Source organism: Notothenia rossii (genome assembly GCF_949606895.1).
Source record: "Notothenia rossii genome assembly, chromosome: 8".
NCBI lineage: Eukaryota > Metazoa > Chordata > Actinopteri > Perciformes > Nototheniidae > Notothenia > Notothenia rossii.
In genome coordinates, this window is record NC_136906.1 from 67579871 (window position 1) to 67599420 (window position 19550).

At 39.3% G+C, this 19550-nt stretch overlaps 2 protein-coding genes across 3 annotated transcripts; both read right to left on the bottom strand.

Moving 5' to 3' along the window:
• Positions 1–929: 929 nt before the first annotated feature.
• On the bottom strand, positions 930–12969 carry fbxo25 (F-box protein 25). Of its 2 annotated transcripts, XM_079643488.1 has the most exons (11): positions 12841–12969; positions 11930–12095; positions 8384–8487; positions 5363–5412; positions 5160–5252; positions 4942–5035; positions 4457–4641; positions 3975–4157; positions 3444–3587; positions 2172–2198; positions 930–1755 (listed from the first exon to the last, which is right to left on the bottom strand). In XM_079643488.1, the coding sequence occupies exons 2-11, from the start codon at positions 12055–12057 to the stop codon at positions 1666–1668; spliced, it is 1098 nt and encodes a 365-aa protein (XP_079499614.1). In that variant the 5' UTR covers positions 12058–12095; positions 12841–12969; the 3' UTR covers positions 930–1665. The 2 variants fall into 2 exon arrangements, with proteins under 2 accessions (XP_079499614.1, XP_079499615.1); XM_079643489.1 differs by lacking the exon at positions 2172–2198.
• A 937-nt stretch (positions 12970–13906) lies between these two features.
• Positions 13907–18393, bottom strand: fam110c (family with sequence similarity 110 member C). Its single transcript, XM_079646776.1, has one exon. The coding sequence runs from the start codon at positions 17205–17207 to the stop codon at positions 16149–16151; it is 1059 nt and encodes a 352-aa protein (XP_079502902.1). The 5' UTR covers positions 17208–18393; the 3' UTR covers positions 13907–16148.
• Between the last annotated feature and the right edge of the window lie 1157 nt (positions 18394–19550).

Here is a 19550-nt window from a genome sequence, read left to right on the forward strand (position 1 = left end):
TCTGGCCCAGGCTTTCGTCATCTGAAGCCTAGACTACTGCAACTCCCTCCTGGCTGGTCTACCTGCATGTGCCATCCGACCTCTGCAGCTCATCCAGAATGCAGCGGCTCGTCTGGTCTTCAACCTTCCTAAATTCTCCCATACCACGCCGCTCCTCCGCTCCCTTCACTGGCTTCCGGTAACTGCTAGAATCCACTTCAAGACACTGGTACTTGCGTACCATGCTGCAAATGGATCTGGCCCTTCTTACATCCAGGACATGGTTAAACCGTACACCCCAGCACGTGCACTCCGCTCTGCATCAGCCAAAAAGCTCGCTGCACCCTCACTGCGAGGGGGACCCAAGTTCCCATCAGCAAAAACACGTGGGTTTGCTATCCTGGCTCCAAAATGGTGGAATGAGCTCCCCATTGAAATCAGGACAGCAGATAGCTTGCACATCTTCCGGCGCAGACTGAAAACTCATCTCTTTCAACTCCACTTCGAGCGATAGAATTATTAACAAAGCACTTATATACTAATAAAGGACTGGCTTATCTAAAGCCAGTTGAGTAGCACTTGAAATGTTTGGCTCTATGACACCTGATATACTTATATGATTCTGTTTTCTTCAAGGTTGTATCTTCCTGGTCAAATGTACTTATTGTAAGTCGCTTTGGATAAAAGCGTCAGCTAAATGCAATGTAATGTAAATCTAATGTTTGGCATTTAAAGCCAGTTGCACATAAAAAAACATACTTTTGTTACATCTTTACAGAAAATGAATCTCCAACATTAAAGAAAGACTATTAAGCATGAAATATTGCTCCAATGGTCAATGACAAACTATTTTCATTGCTTTTTAAGGTAGCAAATCATTAATATCCATGGAGTGGAAACTACAGTTAAAACTAAATGAAGATCGTAAAAAATAATTCCCCGCCCAGAAACATGTTTTTAGAAATATTTAATTATTTATAGCAAGTTCAATCCTGTCCCAAGTAAGTATTGAGACGTTAAATAATGATTACAAAAGTTGGAAGAAAGTTAAAAAATGTTTTCTTTCATAAATAATGTTTAACATTTTCTCTGGCAAAAGTACGCAGTAAAAACATGTCTAGCTCATGGAGTTTTACATATTTTTTCCTTCAATGTACAAAGAGCACAACAAGAATTCACTGAGGACAACATACCGTATGTAAACAGACATGCGTTCAGTTATTGCAGAACAATACCACCAAAACAGTACAGAGTAAAAAGCAGCTTAGTTTAACCACACTAAACGAACAATGAACACGAGTCATCTTACTCTGCCTCAATATAAATGTTGACAACTTAAAAAAACTCTTAAACATTACATATAACCACTTACCTACCATAAACATGCTACAACTTCTTTTACATATAAATCTTTCACATTTTCACCTTACATTGACATTTTATTTTGTCTTTCCTCAATGAAGAACAGATTTTGTTAGCCAAGAAGACAAAACATTTGTGCAGCAGGAGGAATATTTCACCAATATTACACATTTAATATTTCCTTTTTCTAGTGGAAACCCTTGTGCGTAAAGAAATGAAGACATAAACAAGTCATCTCTTTCAGTTTAAGCCCTTTGTATTTCGGTAAATGACATAAGAGTCTCGTGTAAACGGACGCTTCGCTTGAAGATAAACATGGAGGGTTTAGAACTGGAAGAGTTCGATAAAGTGCTGCGGAGAAATGGGCATGAGGCAGCTGTCCGGATCGATGGCTGTGCACGGATGGCCACAGTCCTATAAGACAGACAACAACATGTTAGAGAGAAGAGAGACAGAACCAGCAGAAACAGCAACCAGCACATACCAAGAACATGGAAGGACTTCTACACATATTTAGTGATGGATTTACTCATTTACTGTTGTGGTCTAATCCTGGACATTTGTATGCATGCACATAGATAAATATCTGTGTTAAACTAAATGACGACTGACAGTTTACTTTCAGACACGCTAACTCAACATTCAGATGAATTTATGAACTTCAAGAATGTGGTTACAGGCCATTTAAAAGTCAGCGGAAAGAGCGGCACTGTTTGCTAAACACAACTCGAGCAAAACATGATGACACACAGAAAAAAGATAAGTTATCATCAGATCGGAGACAAACCAGCAGCTGACAGCACAGAAAGGCGTGATGGGAAGAAAAGTACCTTTAATAACAAAGTCAGGTGGCGATCCTTTAAGAGTCAGGGAGAAGGGGAGCCAGGAAGGAAGGAGACAAGCAAGGAGAGGGAAGAGGTTAAACAGTACAGGGACCCAGCCAGGGAGGAAAACAAGACTGTGTGTGGTAGATAATCACAAAAAGGTGGGGGGAGATATATAAGGAAATGCTGCATTTTGAATCCAGGTACCATTAGTCTGGGGAGATGCCAATCTTCCCCGATTAATACCTCAAACTCTGTCTTACACGTGGTTAAACGTCTTATCAAATGTGTCAGTGAGGGCAAACAGTGAGTGTTTTTTAAATGTATTTGTTACCACTGACAGCTAAGTACAGTATGCATTAGCACATGAGATTTTAATTACATTTATGGGCAACAAGGATAACCATCATCATCACCATTATCTTTTATGTTAAATAACTACTTAACATGTAAATGTATGCATGTTTATGCATGAGTGTATAAATGTATAATATACATGCTTTGTATATTTTGTATTATATATTTATTGTATTGTAGCATTAAATAGCAATAATGTTGTGTAATGCAGAGTCTTGAAGCACAAGACACATTTTCCCATGTGACACTCAACTTTATCTTATCTTATCAGTGATAATGTATTCACTTATATATGTGAATCATTAATCCCTGTTGAATATCGAGAATATTGTTTTGAAATGGGATGATTTTTTTGTCCACTTGTGACTTTTCAATAGAGTCGGATTTTAAAGGTGAGCTAATGGCTGCCTGGGAAAACATTTTTTAGACTGGTCTGATCTCTAACTACTCAAAGTAAAAAGGCAACATCATTTTTAGTTACATTTGAACTGTAATATGGATAAATGTGCAAAAAAAATGTGTTTCAATTACTATTGGAACACCTTTCTCACAGCATGCTAAAGACACGTATCAGCGTGAGGGAGACTGCGTGATTGCAACAAATGTCTCTTTGGCCAAGGAAATACAATGAGCTCTGGTATAAACGTGATACTTGATTTGATCCACATGTGTGATCCATGTATAATTTAAGAGGTGTCAGGTCTGTGATAAATGTCTCGGTTTTGCCTTCATCTACTGTTCAAAAACTGAAAGCCCAAAAGCTAAACTAATCAGTTGAACTTGGATTGACCTTATTGCTACCTAGTTTTAAAGCTTCCCTCCTACGTATGTAAAGCTTGTAATTTATTTAAAGAGTTTTAGCTATGGTGTTTCCTATATGCCGCCTATTTGGTTTTAAGTGTGTGTTATCTTCTGGTTTACCTGCCAGAAGAGGATGCTACAGTGTTTGCAGAAGTGCAGGGTGTCGCCGTACTGCTCCCTCATTGGATAATGTTTCCTCAAGGTGAAATACATCAGCTTCCAGTCCACATGATCACTTTTGGATAGGACCAAATTCTTACAGAACTGCATGTGAGTGGAAGGAAACACACAAACAAATTAAAACACAATAGACAGTCATGTTATTATAAACGGGAAAAGTGAAATCACATATTATTTAGGACAATTTCTCAACCAGACCAACCCTGAGTATGTGTTATATGATGTGTGTTTTTGTGTGTGCGTTTATGAGGGAATGAGAGTGAGAGAGATCAATGTGAGAAAACTGTGGCTATTCTGCCCTCTAGTGGTCAAATGGTGAACTATTTGGCAGCCATATCTTTGGATGCTTGACCATAAATTATTATTGTAAGTTTAAAGCCTATCCCCTTTAAAATATTTGTTTTAATCCCGCATTTAGCCTTCATTTCTCCTTGTGCATTGCTGATTAAACTAAATATGTTTTTCTCTCACCTGTTTGTCTGAGAAGTGGAAGTGGCAGAGTTTCTTCCACAGGATGCTGCTCTCACTGAGGCTCTGCAGAGTAGGCGTGGCCTGTCCCAGGTTAATGATGTCACAGGCATCAGATAACTTGCAGAGGATGTCGTTTTGTGTGTGTAGCGGCAATTCGTTGAATGACACGCCATTGCAAATTTGCTGGGGAAACAAATAACAATGACACATTCAAATTCAAAGCTGGATTGTAAAGCAATCCAATAGAATGATGCCATTCATACAAAGTTGAGCATGAAGTCTTCTAGTCAAAGATTATTGTCAACACTTCCCCTTCCATATTTAATGTTTCTCACTTATTAATTACGTGGAAACAGGATATAAAGGATGTAAACCTACTTCACTAAGAGGCGTGTTGAGGTGTTTAGATTTCCTACACACAATGAAATTCACACATGCATACCTGCAGGTCCACACACACACAAACACCAGTGACCTTCTACCTTAGGGATGTGCAGGTTGTTGAGCTGCTGCTTCCATTCATGAATGGTCTTTAGTCTGCACAACCAGATGTTGACGTTTCCCACGAGGACACACCTGCCGACATGAATCGCCAGACTGTGCAGTGTCGAGCTCAGGTCCTGCAGCAAATCCTTCACAAGGCGCGGGTTGTAGTGGTCGTCTAGAACTAGTAGAAACACACAGAACAAATCCTTCAGAAAATCGACACAAAATACCTTATTTTTGTATCCTAAGATTAAAAATACCTTAAAACAAACATGTCTTTTAACAGAACCACAGTTTTCAATTAACACTGCTGTATTTTAGACTCCCATATGCATTTCACACACTGTTTCAATTGGTTTTGGGGTTAGGCATTCAGTGCAATAATAATAAGGTCAATAAACAGAAGTCGTTACTTTTACAACCGCAACAAGAGTTTAAATTAGAGGCTAGTGGGCAACAACAATTCCTGAAATCTCCTTACCCTTTCGTACAATCTTCTCCAGTATATTAAAATAGTTTTTCTGAGCAGCTCCACTCAAATTGCACAGCTGAGACCTGGCTATAAGCTGGAAAAGCTATAGGAGAAAAAGAGAGTAAGACATTTAGTGAAGGAGTCGTTTGTTTATGTCACACCAGAACAAACAACGGAACAACAATCTCAAGAGGATTCTTAAATCAACACGTGTCTTCATTACTCACTTTTGCAACATAGTTGAATCTACTTAAGTCCTGAATGGCACTGGAAAAGTCTAGACGGTTGAGGGCTTCACCAAGCGTGCAGTATCCATGTCGCTGTGTGTTGAACATTAAAAACACAAATGTTTCTTTTTGATTAAATATTAGTTTATTTGAAAATAATACGGCTTCATGGGAATCGTTCTGTTAACAGCTGCAGCATTCACCTCTTTCGTGCTGCCTTTCTGCACATATATCCATTTATCTGTGAAAACAACTGGACAACGGGAAATGACAAACACATTATTGATCCTTTCAAACAGCATTTTTTGTTTTGGTGTAAATGTACATACTTTTATTTTATAACTCCCTTTGAAATTGAATGCAATCCAATCCAATAGATTCGCAGCATAAAAACCAATATAGCTAATCTTACATTCTGTCATCTTATTGACTCAAAACCTTTAAAAAAACAAACAATGGACATCATAACCTCCCCACATGTGGTATATAATTACAACAGATTTGACAGATTCTGATTCTGTGGGATATATAAGGTATTCTGATAGTTGTTATTATAAATGTTACTGTTAATGTTGTTAGGATACTATTGTGTAAATCTTCTGTTTGTGCTTTGGGCGTAAAAAAATGCAGAACATTTTTATATATATAAGGATCTTAGGACATTTTAATGCTATTAAAACGCATTCAAACTTCTACAGTTCTTTATGATTAAAATGACACAGGGCTGCAATGTTAAACCTTTTAGCTGACCAGCCATTTAAACCACAATAAACATAGACATGTCAAAAACTGGGGGAGGAGAGTGCAAACAGTGAAAAGGACAAAGCAAACAACCTGAAATTATATTTGACCAGACTGACTTGTTTGAAGCTGAGCTGAACAGAGTGAACTGCATACCAGGCAAATACCGGTTTAAATTGCTCTGTCACCTAAAGGCAGCACTTCACAGAGCTTCTGCACACCTGTACACTCTCAGTAATAAGACTAAGGCTGGAGCCACAAGAGAACTGTAACATTCGTATCCGCTACAGTTCTCTATCATATAGACGGTTCGGCCACACGAGGCCGACAGGGAAACGCAGATAACGATAACGGGTCCCAAGGTGGGTAGATCTGCGGACGAAACGCTCTGGGGGGCCAAACTGCTCCGTGTCTACGCCCTATACGATCATTTTCTGATAACGATGACGCAATAGCCCCGCCTCTCCTGCGTCATTGTGTTTCGAGCCAGGTCCCGGTATCTCACAGGACAGTGCACCCAGCAGGTGCCTCCAGTGGACCCCCGCACGGCAGAGTTTCCGTTAGCCGAAATCTAAAATTCTCCAGTCAAAACTTCGCTTATTGTTTAGGTGTCCTTTGACACTCAGGCAGTCATATCATTAGCTAGAACTAGCTAGATATGGACATAAACGTGAGTGAAGTCTAATCGGACAGGAGAGAGGGATCAGAGATCAGCTGCTGCTGACGGAGAAAAAGAGCCCTGCCTCTCCCCACCTCTGCTGCTAAATCCATTGCGGAGAATTAACAGAAGGGCAACCATGGAAACCATGCTCGGAAGTCTTCTTCGCTGCTTTTGGTGTATTTTGTGGCGGAAGTACAGCGCCACTTACAGGCCCGGCATATGTCCAGCGGGTCGAGCGGTCTCCTGTGAACGGACACACGTCTCTGGTGCCTATTGCGTGTGGACGGAAGACTTTTTTGATAACGATTTTGGTTCGTTTGCGTTACCGTTCTCATGTGGCTCCAGTCTAAGAATCAACTTTAGGGGAAACAAAGGCAATAATATGCGCTTTCACACCAAGTACTTTTGCCGTAGGCTATTTAGTTCATCAGAACTCTTTAGCTCCGAATTTTTTTGGTATGAACCAACGAAATTTTTCGGAACTATACTGGGAAAAATACTCCGGTGTGAAAGCGCCTAATGTCACTTTTTGTTGTCTTTGTAACTTTCTACCTCATTGCAAGTTAAAAAACCTATTTAAGCAGAAGTCAGGGAGTTCTTCAGGTCAGATGTCGTTTAAAGGTGGGGTAGGTAAGTTTCAGAAACCGGCTCCAGTGCACTCAAATTTGAAAGTACACAATTTGAACGAATCCGCCCCTTCCTTCAGACTTCCTTACAGAGCACCTCCTCCGCGAGAGCAGGCTGCAGTAACGTTACATATCAGGCAAAGCTAAACACATCTAGGTTAGCAATACTACACAGCCAAAGCAACTCCGATATTGACTCTGATTTGACTTCTCCTAGTTTCCGCTTTCTTTATGTTCTTAATTTGCTCCGTTACATTTTTTCTTTTGCGACCAGTAGACGAGGTTGAACCTAACTCTGCCATGGTGAAAGTGGCCGCCTGTTGCTGGCGAGTCATTGAAGTACTGCTGCAATGCACGCCCAATGACGGCACGCCCAATGAGGGCACGAGATACATTTGTGCGTGCACGAGATGGAAGGCTGACAGACAGGTCGGCAATCCAATCCGTTTTGGCTTCTTCTAATCAAACATAAGTTTTAGTTACATCAAAGGTGGGGTAGGTAATTTTGGAGAAACCAGCTCGAGTGCGCTAGAATTTGAAAATACACAACCGGAAAAAAAATCTGCCTCTTCCTTACAGAGCCCCTCCTCCAACACACACGTACGCGCACATGACCAATGAGGGCACGAGATAAGTTTGTGCACAGATGGAAGGCTGACAGGCAGGTAGGTCATCCAGTTACTTTAGCCGGGCCGGCTAAAATGATTGGTCGTGCTTTTTACAGTATTACGGGTTCCACAGATGACATTTTTTAATGGATTTTTTGTCAAAGCACTTAAGATATTCATTGCTATCAGGTTGTTAAGAGCATTCCATGGAATATAACAAAAAGTGTATCTCGAGCCGGTTTCTCGAACTTACCTACCCCACCTTTAAGTGTTTCCCACCAAAAAGCAATGTTTCAGTCCTAATGATCTTACAGAAGGGTTTATTGACAATTATGACTACAATGCCTCATATTTTATGGGACCATCATATCCTTTGTATGTAAAGATCTTAACCTGCAAAGCATAATAATTTAATTAAATATGTTAAAAATAGGGTAGTATAAGTGAAATAACACAAACTAGAAGTCCTCCAGTAGAGTACAAGCACCTTTAAATTGTGAAATTATAGCTTGCGCTTCCCTGACTGTTTTATATTATTTTTAAAAACACATGAAGCCAAAAGAGTGATTCTGTGTTGCTGAAACTCACACTGAGATTTGGTGTTATTGTTGTAGAGGTCCTTTTTCCTCTTTGTGCTGGCGAGCTCACACACTTCCCCAACAAACACATTCTCTTTGTTGTCACTGCAGAGCCTGTTGGACACAGAAGGCGTGGGAAGAATTTGCATTAGAGTGTGACCAGTGCAACTGTAATACAATGTAAAAAACCAACGAGAACAATAAGATAAGCCTGGAGCAAGTGACTCTTTCTTGATGTCCTGAATGTCACTGCCATGGCATTATACTGTATGTATAACGTACGCAGTTCAAGAGCTGCAGTATTTTGTGGTGAAAAGGGCCAGGACATATACAAGTTTGAAATAATAATTTATCTCTTTTTTATATTACAATACAAGTGACCAGCAAGGAAATAAACATTTGAAACATGAAAAAACCCAAGATTAAGGAGTACGTGTTGTTATGACTAAAAAAATGATGACTCACAAACTGGGCGATTTCAATACACATGCTTTTGGATTTAAAAACGAATTAATTTTTCCCTCCAACATAAGAGAAGGCAAGGCTTTGCTTGTCCGACTGTGAACGTAACAGATCGGGGTGAATGGGCTCCACAGTAATCCTTTCGTCTCTATCCATTTATCCAATTGCACATGCCAACACACAAACACACATGCAAGCACAGTGCATTACAAGTGAGGAATGTAATAATAGCCTGACTTTTTAACACAGGTGGCACGCAGAGCATCGGCCTCCTCAGAGCCAATAAAAGACATTACACAGCAGCAGGAATGTTCAGAGGGATTTGTGGATATTTAAATCCTGAAATACAGAGCTAAAAAGGCTAAGGGCTATGTAGGAAGTCAACAGGGAAGAAAACAAATAAGTGGCTGAAATTAAGCTTAATACTTCCCTTACTCACTTTAAGATGAGTAAGGGAGGCTGTGGCTCAGTGGATAGTGCACTGAACTTTGAATCAGGGGGTTGTAAATTCGAGTCCCACTGCAGTCAGCATGTCGTTGTGTCCCTTGGCAAGACACCTCACCCCAAATTGCTCCTGTGGGGATTGCCCACAGTACTGAATGTATGTAAGCCGCTTTGGATAAAAGCGTCTAACAAGTTAAATGTAATGTAAAACATAGAGGCATTTATTTCATGCAAGATGACTAAACAATCAAGGCATTTCCTACCTTGTCAGATAAAATAATCTGTCACAGAGATTGATAGAAAAGTAAGAGCCAAATACTAGCCTACACATTTTCTTGAGTGTTAAAGATGAGAGATAAGAATTGTTTTTATAAATTAAACGTATTAATTCTTCAATTAAATGATTGTACCTGATCAGACACATAGGAACATAAGAATGACATATAAGAGTACAAATATTAAGTGAATAAGAAGTAATACTAACACCAGTGCCTTAAAGAATAAAGATAAAAGAAAGATACACAGTGAGATAATTGAAGTAAAATAGAAAAGTAGTATTGCGTATGGTATTGAAAGTAGTATTGATAATGATATTCAAAAAGTAATAACGTGTAATTTTGATAATGACGCTAGGTGATAGAGTTTTGTTGACATGAAGAGATACATTATGATGAATTACTTCTGGTACACAGCGTACCATGCCAGTGGCCATCATATTGCCTTTCTTTCTTATGTGTGTCTGCACCTCTGCTGCATGATGTCACTGGCCTTTTGAGCGAGGCTGCATTTGGAGAGCGGCCAATGTGGACGGATGATGTCATTATCTATTGTCTGATGGTGTGTCTGTTTAGTGAAAAGACTGCTGACAAGCTAACGTGGCACTGTGAGGTACTGTAAATGATTGATCCATAGAAGAGGCAGCACTGACTTGAGGGAGATATCACCCACTGTTAACCCCCTCAGCACCAGCAGGGCCGCAACATCCTGCTCGCTGTTTACTTGCTTTTGTACTGGATAGATTATATTGCTACACTGCAAATTCAAACTAAGGTAAAACAACCCCATCTCCACACACACACACACACACACACACACACACACACACACACACACACACACACACACACACACACACACACACACACACACACACACACACACACACACACACACACACACACACACACACACACACACACACACACACACACACACACACACACACACACACACACACACACACACACACACACACACACACACACCTTAAACTTATTTTTTGTGATTTTTATTTGATTGTTAGTTCTTTTACTTCTTTAACTTGTATAATTTTACTTGTTAGAACTTCAAAATACATGTATTTTCGTAGTATTCCAAAATACTAGATTTTCTTCAAGAATTTAAGGCAACACAGGTGAATAATTGATATACCAATAATCCTTTTGGAAGTGGAGTATTCCTTTAATTAAATTAAGAAGGCAAACATTACAGTAGGTTCAACTGTGTTTCCAGATACTTTCCCGCAACCACAATTTCACGTTATATATTGTTTTTAAATATTATCTCCCAATATAAAGTCAATCATGAAGCCAAAACATTAACAATTACCACCAATAATGACATTTGCAGGTCTAGTCAGTGTCACTGTATAACAACAGGTTATATATATAATATAAAGGTTGGACAAGTTGATTCATATGTGTGCTAATTGACTTCAAGAATGTGTGTGTTCTGCTTTGAGGGGATAGTTTGATAAGAAAGGGAAATTCTTTGAGGGCACAATGATATTTAACATAAATAGTAAATGCTTTCTTTGATTATATCTGATTACATGCTGTGCTCTGAATACCGCTAAGTTCTTTTTACAGTACAGTTGTCCTTAATGTCATTCAATAAAGCTAAATGTGAGGCTCTGCGACATATTACTATAAAGCAGAGGGCTGGATGATTTGGTTAAAATCAATTTTTTTTTAAAACGACTCAAGAAGTAACCCGCACCATGGGTTATGATAAGGTTCTCATCAGTGGAAGTAAACTTGAAAGTCAGGAAAAGTGTTGCACTCTGGCTCCTTATGCATATTTTGTGTCATCAGAATTAAATCATTGTAAACGTTTTACCTACTTTCATGGTTAATATTATATTACATATATTAAATTCTGTTATCAAATTGGTATCCAAAGAACTGTGTTCTACTGCTAATAAAATTAGACAAAACTCACTAATTTAATAGTTTTCAATTACATTTTACTCAGACTCATTACTTTGAAGGGCAGCACATTTGACTCATTATGGTTTTATCATCAAGATATGATACCTCTAAAAGTAAACAATCCATGTCCATGTGTATATCCATGTCTTCCAGACTTAGGATATACAATGGTCTAAGCAGTGCATTGAAAACATCAGGGTGCTGAGGACTTTAGAGAAAAAAATAGTTTTATACTTAAATTAAGTTGCATTTGTTTACTGAGGATCTAATTAATCTTCAAATCATATATGCGGTCAGTAAAATGTTTATGTAACCTGATAGAGTACTGACTGACTCCATCACCATTGAGGTATGAAAATGTCATTAAGGCCAGATAGATGACTAAGGTGAGCGAGTAATGATACCAACACAAATAAATGTGAATATAAAATGAACCTTACGCTTTCAAGTCTATTTCTTTGTTGTTATCTTCCAACTCATGTCCATAGAAGATAATCCTTTTCCAGCCATCATCTGTCTTTTTCCAGCTCCATCCAGGTGACCTCCAGTCCTTGCCCAGGAAAGGCATTTTAGCCGGGGGGAAGTGAGCAGAGATGGTCGCTGCAACTTCAAACACAGAAGAAGAGGCAGAATGTATCTTAATGCTCTAGGTCTATGGTAGCAAAGAGCAAAGAAAAAATAAATGTAGTACCTCATTGAGAAATATTGTCCCTGCATAACATATATTTGGTTATTTTCTGATTTCTATGGGTTCAATTATTCATTTTCCCTAATTATATTTATGTTGCACACATTCAATTCCCATATTTAAATGATATGCAAAATGTGTTTTTTGTTCAAATTTAGCTAAATGTTCTGTGTGAAGAAAGCTCTATGGACACAATCCCTGGGAAGAGAAGAAAAGAAAAGAGCCCCTTGGAACCATGGCTGAATAAAGAATCTTATTATTAAAGCCTGTCATTCGTGCAAAAATAATCACTCTGCAGTCTACCACTACCCGTTATGGTTTATATGAAGCTTGACAACAACTACCAACATGAGTGCCGGCATTGAATTTATAAACGCTACAGTCTAGTATGTCCCTTATTATCACGATAATAAGGGTAAACACTGGTATGCAAAATGGCATAATAAGCCAAATTGCTTAAAAAACACACCTGACAACGAAAAACACGCATTTCATTTGAGTATTTAAAAAATAACAGCATTAGCAAACGCTGCCCAAGTCGTTTATCGCAAAAATGATGAGAAGACAGTCAGTTCAACGCGTATATTTACGAGAGGAAGAACATCAATAATCTCAACTACAATATAAAAGAGCTGAACATTTGTGCAAAAAGGCAAAACAAACCTTTAGCGACTGCTTTATTTGTTGTCTCTTCAGCTTCTGCTTCTTGTCCTCTGACTGCCGTGTTGGAAATATTGAAGGAAGTAAACACAGTGCGCACTCTGGAATTCGTCCACGCCCCCCTAGTGCTCTCTGATTGGACAAATTCCGGTATTTATCTTGTTCATACCCAGAATGGCGATGTTGATTGGCTGAATGGTGCTGTCAATCATTTCAATTATTTGTATCCATTCAGCTTTGTTGGGTCTTTCTTCTGCACGTGACAGAGGACTGCGCACATGTACTTATGTTTTGATTTTGAAATGGGGGATGGGAACAAACCACTGGACTTTTGTGTGAGTAATGAGGATATATTCATCGAGTTTTTTGCAACAGTCCCACATTTCAGACCTCACTATATAGGTATTACAGGTATTTAATATGGTTACCTTCTTCTGTTGTGGGCACTTTCTGCTCTGATGTCCATATGCAGGAGTATCATTGTACACTTTATTATGAGTGGCTTACCATAGTCTGTTTGATTCTCACATTTTATTATGCCCTTAGTAGTTGGTTAAGTAGTAGTTGTATTTAGTAGCTAACGTTTGTTGGAAAAACAAATTGCATATTCATAGCTTTGGGATTTTAAGAGATAGTTGTCATTTTCAAATATGACAGTTTAAACAGGTTACTTAAATGTTGGTGTAAAGCCATAGCAGACACAATTGAATGCTTGATGCAGATTATTTTATGTATACAAAACACATCTTTGAATATTAAAGGTGTGAGGCCAGAGGCCTGACTGGCACTGTCTTTATATGTACGGACTGTGTTTTTACCTTACAGTCGGTTTTTACATGTCATCACTCTCCACCTATCACTTCTCAAGTAAGTCAAGACTCACAGTACTCAAGCCCAATTCAAATACTGTATCATAATTTGAATGGCACAAGTAAAACATCTCACGTCCACAACATTTATGTATGCTCATCTGAGGGACAAAGTCTGCTGTTTTATTTGTCTTCCTAAAAGTAGCTCCAAATGCTGCCCTCTTTTGGCCAAATATATTACATTAAAAAACACCTCGAAGCAGTATGGTATTGTTTATTCCTTTCATCCGCTTTTTTGATACGCATATTTAGTATTACTGTGTATAAAGTCAATCAACAGTTTACTTGTAAGAAAAATAATAATTGTATTTGTGTAGAAAAATATACAGTACTTGAATATAAAACACAAGTTACACAGGCAACACCAGTCATTAGTGTTGGAATAGTACTAACAACAATTTAACATAATAAAATCACAATAATAGTCTAAAATGGAGCCACTGTAACACAAACCAACCCCCCCCCCCCCCCAACCTGGTCAATAAAGCATTTTTGATCTGATAGAAGATGACATTTGCAAGCCTACAGAAATGCACACAGTGTTCATTTTCAGTCATTCATCCCACATTGCGCACTCACGGTACATTTCTGTAGGTTGAACCACATGTGAAACGTTGAATCAGTAGCTTTACATTCTGGCAACATACAAGAAGAGACTTGTCTTGAGGGGAAATAGTCTGCCAGGCTCCTGGAAGAAGTAAAGGCGTGTCTACAACATGGGTGCAGCAGTATCACCCCACATATACTCTACACCTACTTATTGTTTGCTTCTGAGTGTGTGAGAGAAAAACAGAGTGGGGATTAACTCAGTTTAACACTAACAATTAACAATAGTGTCTGTTACTGCTTCTGCTCAGCTAAAGTCAGAAAGAGAGGGAAAGTGTTAAAGAAACAAAGCAGACAGAGATTTGAAGGGAAGTGGAGATACACTTACATCGGGTCACTGGATTTAAGCCTATCAGGTTATTAGGTACATTCCTCTCACACAGAACTCACAGACAAACTTTTTAAGTCTGTTAATGGAAAACAACTAAAAACTACCAGCCTTTATGTCTGGCTGCAGTTACATTTAATGATTTACCAGTGATGTTTGTGTCAACAAGAAATCCTTGATCCTAACAACATCAACATACATGTGTTGTGTTGTGTTGTGTGGTGTGTGTGTGTGTGTGTTCAAGGTTCAAGGTTCTTTATTGTCAAACTAACACAGCTACAGAGTAATTATGTCGTTGAAAATCTTAGGTCACAGGCTTCTCCAATAATGCAACACAATAATACAGATAAGCAGACAATATTAACCAATATTAAAATATACTATATTAAAAGTAATACAGAAAGAATTATAATTATAATTTTTTTTTTTAAGTGAGAGAAAAGAAAGTGGAATAGTGCAATACGAGTCTATATACAAGTTATTGGATTGATATATTAGATAATAGATAAATAATTACTAAGTAGCAGATGAATGTTATGAAATTGTTTCAGCTGTGTGTGTGTGTGTGTGTGTGTGTGTGTGTGTGTACCTTTCACCTGGAGAGAAATGCTAAGTGCACTCATTAGATTATGATTTTAAGAAGCAGGTTATGATTTAAGGGCACATGCTTGTCGTGACCTAAAGGCCCAGCAGAGGAACATAATTTCAACAGTACCATCTCCAAGCCTTCATTTAGAAGTCCTTTTATAAATGGTATATACACTTTTAAATGGATAATATACCAATTACTTGAGTTGCCAGATTGTGATTGAATGATGATTACTTGACCAAAATCCGTCAATTAACACATTATTCGGCATTTAGTAATGGATTAAATGGTTATAGCAACATCGTAGAGTCATTGAAAACAACAGAAAGGGAGAACATCAGCAAAATTGAATTTTTTCAACCTGACAACCGAACATTAGCAGCTTTTAACTCACGTTAGGTTAATGACTATGTATTTAACATTGCAAAACATCAATAACAATTTATGATAGGAACTCCTTAAGTGTTTTAACGATTTATTTAGTATTTAAATTTAAGAAATGAAAAATATGATGTGTATCAGTGGAGATTAGTGTTTTTTGTATTTTTGGCCAGTGTTTTTTACTGAAGCTAAATTCAAATCCATGTAGACTTCTGGATTTGTGTCACTGTTTTCATCTTTTAGTTTGCACATAAGCCCATAGCTTTGACCTTAAACACATGAATGTGACCAACTACAAACCATTTTTTCTTATTGAATATAGTTTTGTGTTTATATGCGTGCCATGTGGGGCTTTCTGTGCAACTAATGTACCAGCTAGCTCTATGCAAGTTTGAACAGAAGAAAACATGATAAATCTTTACTTCATGAAGCATTTTCTGAAATTGGCACACACTGACCTTATGCATAAAAATGTAAGATAACATAAAATGGACACACACAGACACTTACACAACACACCAACTACTAAGCTGTTATCTCAATCGAGGTCTCTTAATTTTTGCCCAGTCTCTATAGCATTTTTGCAGCTGTACAGCCATTTGATGATCCTTGCATTGCGCTCAATAACTGAAGTCCCTTGACTTATCTTTTCATGTAACTTTTCTTCCATTAATCCGTCGCTGTCACCACTGTTCCTGGAGAAACCATCGTCTGACGTAGAGGTGCTAAAACTCCGGATGTTGATTTGAATTTCAGCTGAGCGTGAAGAGAAGTTCTCTTTCCCAAATGAGTCAATAATATCACTGCCAAGCCCACAGTACTTGAAAAAATTATCAAAGTCTGCAAAGTTTTTGGAGTACCTGGAGCTGATATCAGAATGAGAACGGCTGACCCCTTTGCCAGGCCTCCTTGCAACCTCAGGAACTGTTAGGAGACCAGCAGAATTCTTTGAAACCCCACCTGTCACCTTTGACCCAGACCCACTGTTTTCTTTGCTGTGCTGCCCTGCTAGTCCATTCCTCCTCTGCTGGGATAGAGAGGTTTCTACATATGAGCTGCATTCCTTAACTGTTCCCACAGCTGTTGTGATTGTTTCCTTGTCACCCTCAGCTTCACACTCCTTATCTGTGGCCTCAGGTAACAAAACATTTTTACGCACGGAGCTCTGCAGCAACCTACGTGTTATGTGGTGTTTTCGGTCCAATGTTGACCCTCTCAGTAAATCACATTTCTGTCTGTAGAGCAGAATAGAGTCTGGTCGTTTTTTGGAGCTGGACCGACGTACCTGCCCTGGCGAGCTGGTGATTTGTACACCACATGCAGTCTCTCTGGAGTTACTCCCTGTGACACGATTCCCCCCACGGTTCGAGCTCCGCTTAGAAGACCCAGTGCTACTCACAGAGGCGGATCCAATACTGATCACTGGCGCCTGAGTAGAGTTGACCACCTTTTCGCTTTTGACATATTTCAGTTTGCTTGCAGCTAGCCTTTCCACAGCACTCATGCCTCCTTTTGTCTCACTCTCCAATTCCATTTGTTTTCGAAGGTATTCAGGACCCTTCTCCAAGATTTTTGTGGTATCACTGGTTGCTTCCATTGTGGTCTAAATGCAATACAAATATGTTATTTCCAAAGAGTAGTAATCCTTTCGCATGCGGTCTCTCCGGTGTTAGAGTTAAAAGATTCCATTCAAGTCCGTTCTTTGCCTGAACACGTATTATAACAGGAGACTTCACCTTGTCTGGTCTAAGACACATCACATTACCCCACCCATCCAGCGCAAGGCAGGTTTTAACCAAACACAAGCCTGTTCAAAGTACAGCTGATGGTGTCACAAGAGAGAACAGTGTAAGCTGACACTCCAGGTTTTTTTTTTTCCTGTTCCGGAGGAAATGTGGGCCTTTATCCTTATTGCTCAAAACAGTTTAAATGTTACACGATCTCTAACCATAACAACTGGTTTCTGTCTAACATAGTAACCCCTTCAACAGTTATCGACTTATTTACCAGGGAAAGTGACTCATCAACAAGGCTTGCCGCTCAATATTAAGCAATAAATGTTTGCCTTGGCCTTTTCATATCAATACCTGTATACTGTTTGTATATATTTCCAACTGATATTGTTTAATGCAGTTAGATCCCAGCCATTATTATGTCAAAACACATCTACTCTATAAAATATTCCGACATGAGTTCATCAGTCTTGAAAAAAAACACTGATAATAACTTTTGTCCAAGGTTTATTAGATCCTTAAAGTCAAAATCATAAAACCAGAGTGTTAATTTGACATGGTTCCAGTCAACCAGTGTGTTCCTTTTGTCTTAGTAACATGTCCCATTTTAAGGTTATAAACTAGGAATTCACATAAGGTCAAAGTAACCGCACAAGCATTTATAAGATACAAACCAGATTCAAACATTACCACATGCTTGTTAAAATAATGGCTGCACAATTCATAATAAATGGTGAACAAAATACCACCACTACTGCACAGAGATGGGGTCGTTACTAAAAAAATGTAATATATTACATATTACTTTAAAAAAAAGTAATATATTAAACTACTTCGTTACTCTCTACATAAAGTAATTTGTTACTTTACTCGTTACTTTACTCGCCGAGCACGTACGAACTGCGCATGCGTGAGTGGCAATAACTGTCCTTACCAATATGGTCTAGCTGCGGCCGCGGACACTACATGACACTACACGACACTACACGACACGCCCACCTGACACGACACTACGGTGGCTGAGAGGCACTACCGTTAAAAGCGAATTGACGACACTACACGACAGGAGGAGAGGTTTTGGGGTTTAGGCTTGGGAGGGAGGAAGGAAGATTAGGATTAGGTAAAAAGGTAGGGAGTGATTAGGAACAAGGATCAGTGAACAAAACATCACTAACTTGTCTCCATTAAACACTAACCTGGCTGCAACTGGATGCCCTCTTGCCTCGCTGTAAAGCCTATCCACACTGCCTATCTCCTGACAGTAAAGCATCTCTTTTACAATGGCAAAAAGTGCCGGTCTGTCTCCGTGAGTGACCCCACTCTCCTTGCTCCACAGCCACCTCCAAACTGCTTGTAGCAGATGGAAGGAGCACAGGAGAAGTGTGGCCTTAGGAAATGCTTTTCCCAGAGCTCCCCTCTCTGCCCTACAGTCATCTGTGATGACCAGTTGTGGCTCTTCGTTTCTCGTGCCAGCAAAGCCCTTCTCTCCAACAACTTGTTTTAGCTGTTCCAGCCCTTGAGCAATAGTCTGCTCATCCTCAGACTGGCAGAGGAGAATGCCCAGAGGGAGGCCACCAGCACAGCTGTGGGTCAGGAGGAATACCCTTCAGTTCTCCCTGTCCAAATTCCCTGAGGAATCTATGAAGCACAGCTCCCCACTGTGCTTCAGTTGGTGCACTTTCTTCATCAGTGGAGAACACACAACCACAAGAGGAGCTCCCTGGGAAGTTGTTCCCAGGAGAGCACAGGTGTCATTACATTTATTGTTGTAAATCTCCACTTGAAGCTTGAGCGCTGCCAACATCGTGGGACCTGTTTGCGTGCCATACTCCTCCCTACACACCTTGTGGAACAGTCTGGGTGGAAAATTAATTAGTTGGTATGGGTGTCACTTACATGCAGTAGAAAAGTGTATTTGTATTCACTGAATACATCATAGTTTTTGTTGTATCGTTATTTATATAGTGGGTAGTAGGTATCTTGAACATGTTTCCAGATGTGATACCCACCTCTGTACATAAGGCAGGTCGGGGCAAATCTCCCTGTTGGCCGACACTTACACATATCGCTGCCCATACTCCATTTGGAGGTCGTGTTTCAGGACCGCCAGTGCAGATGTTGGAGTGTGGCCAATTTCAAAGAGCCCTGTGAGTATGCTGTTTGCCTTTTCCCCAACATCTCGGTGGCGGATGCCGTCCGCAACAAAA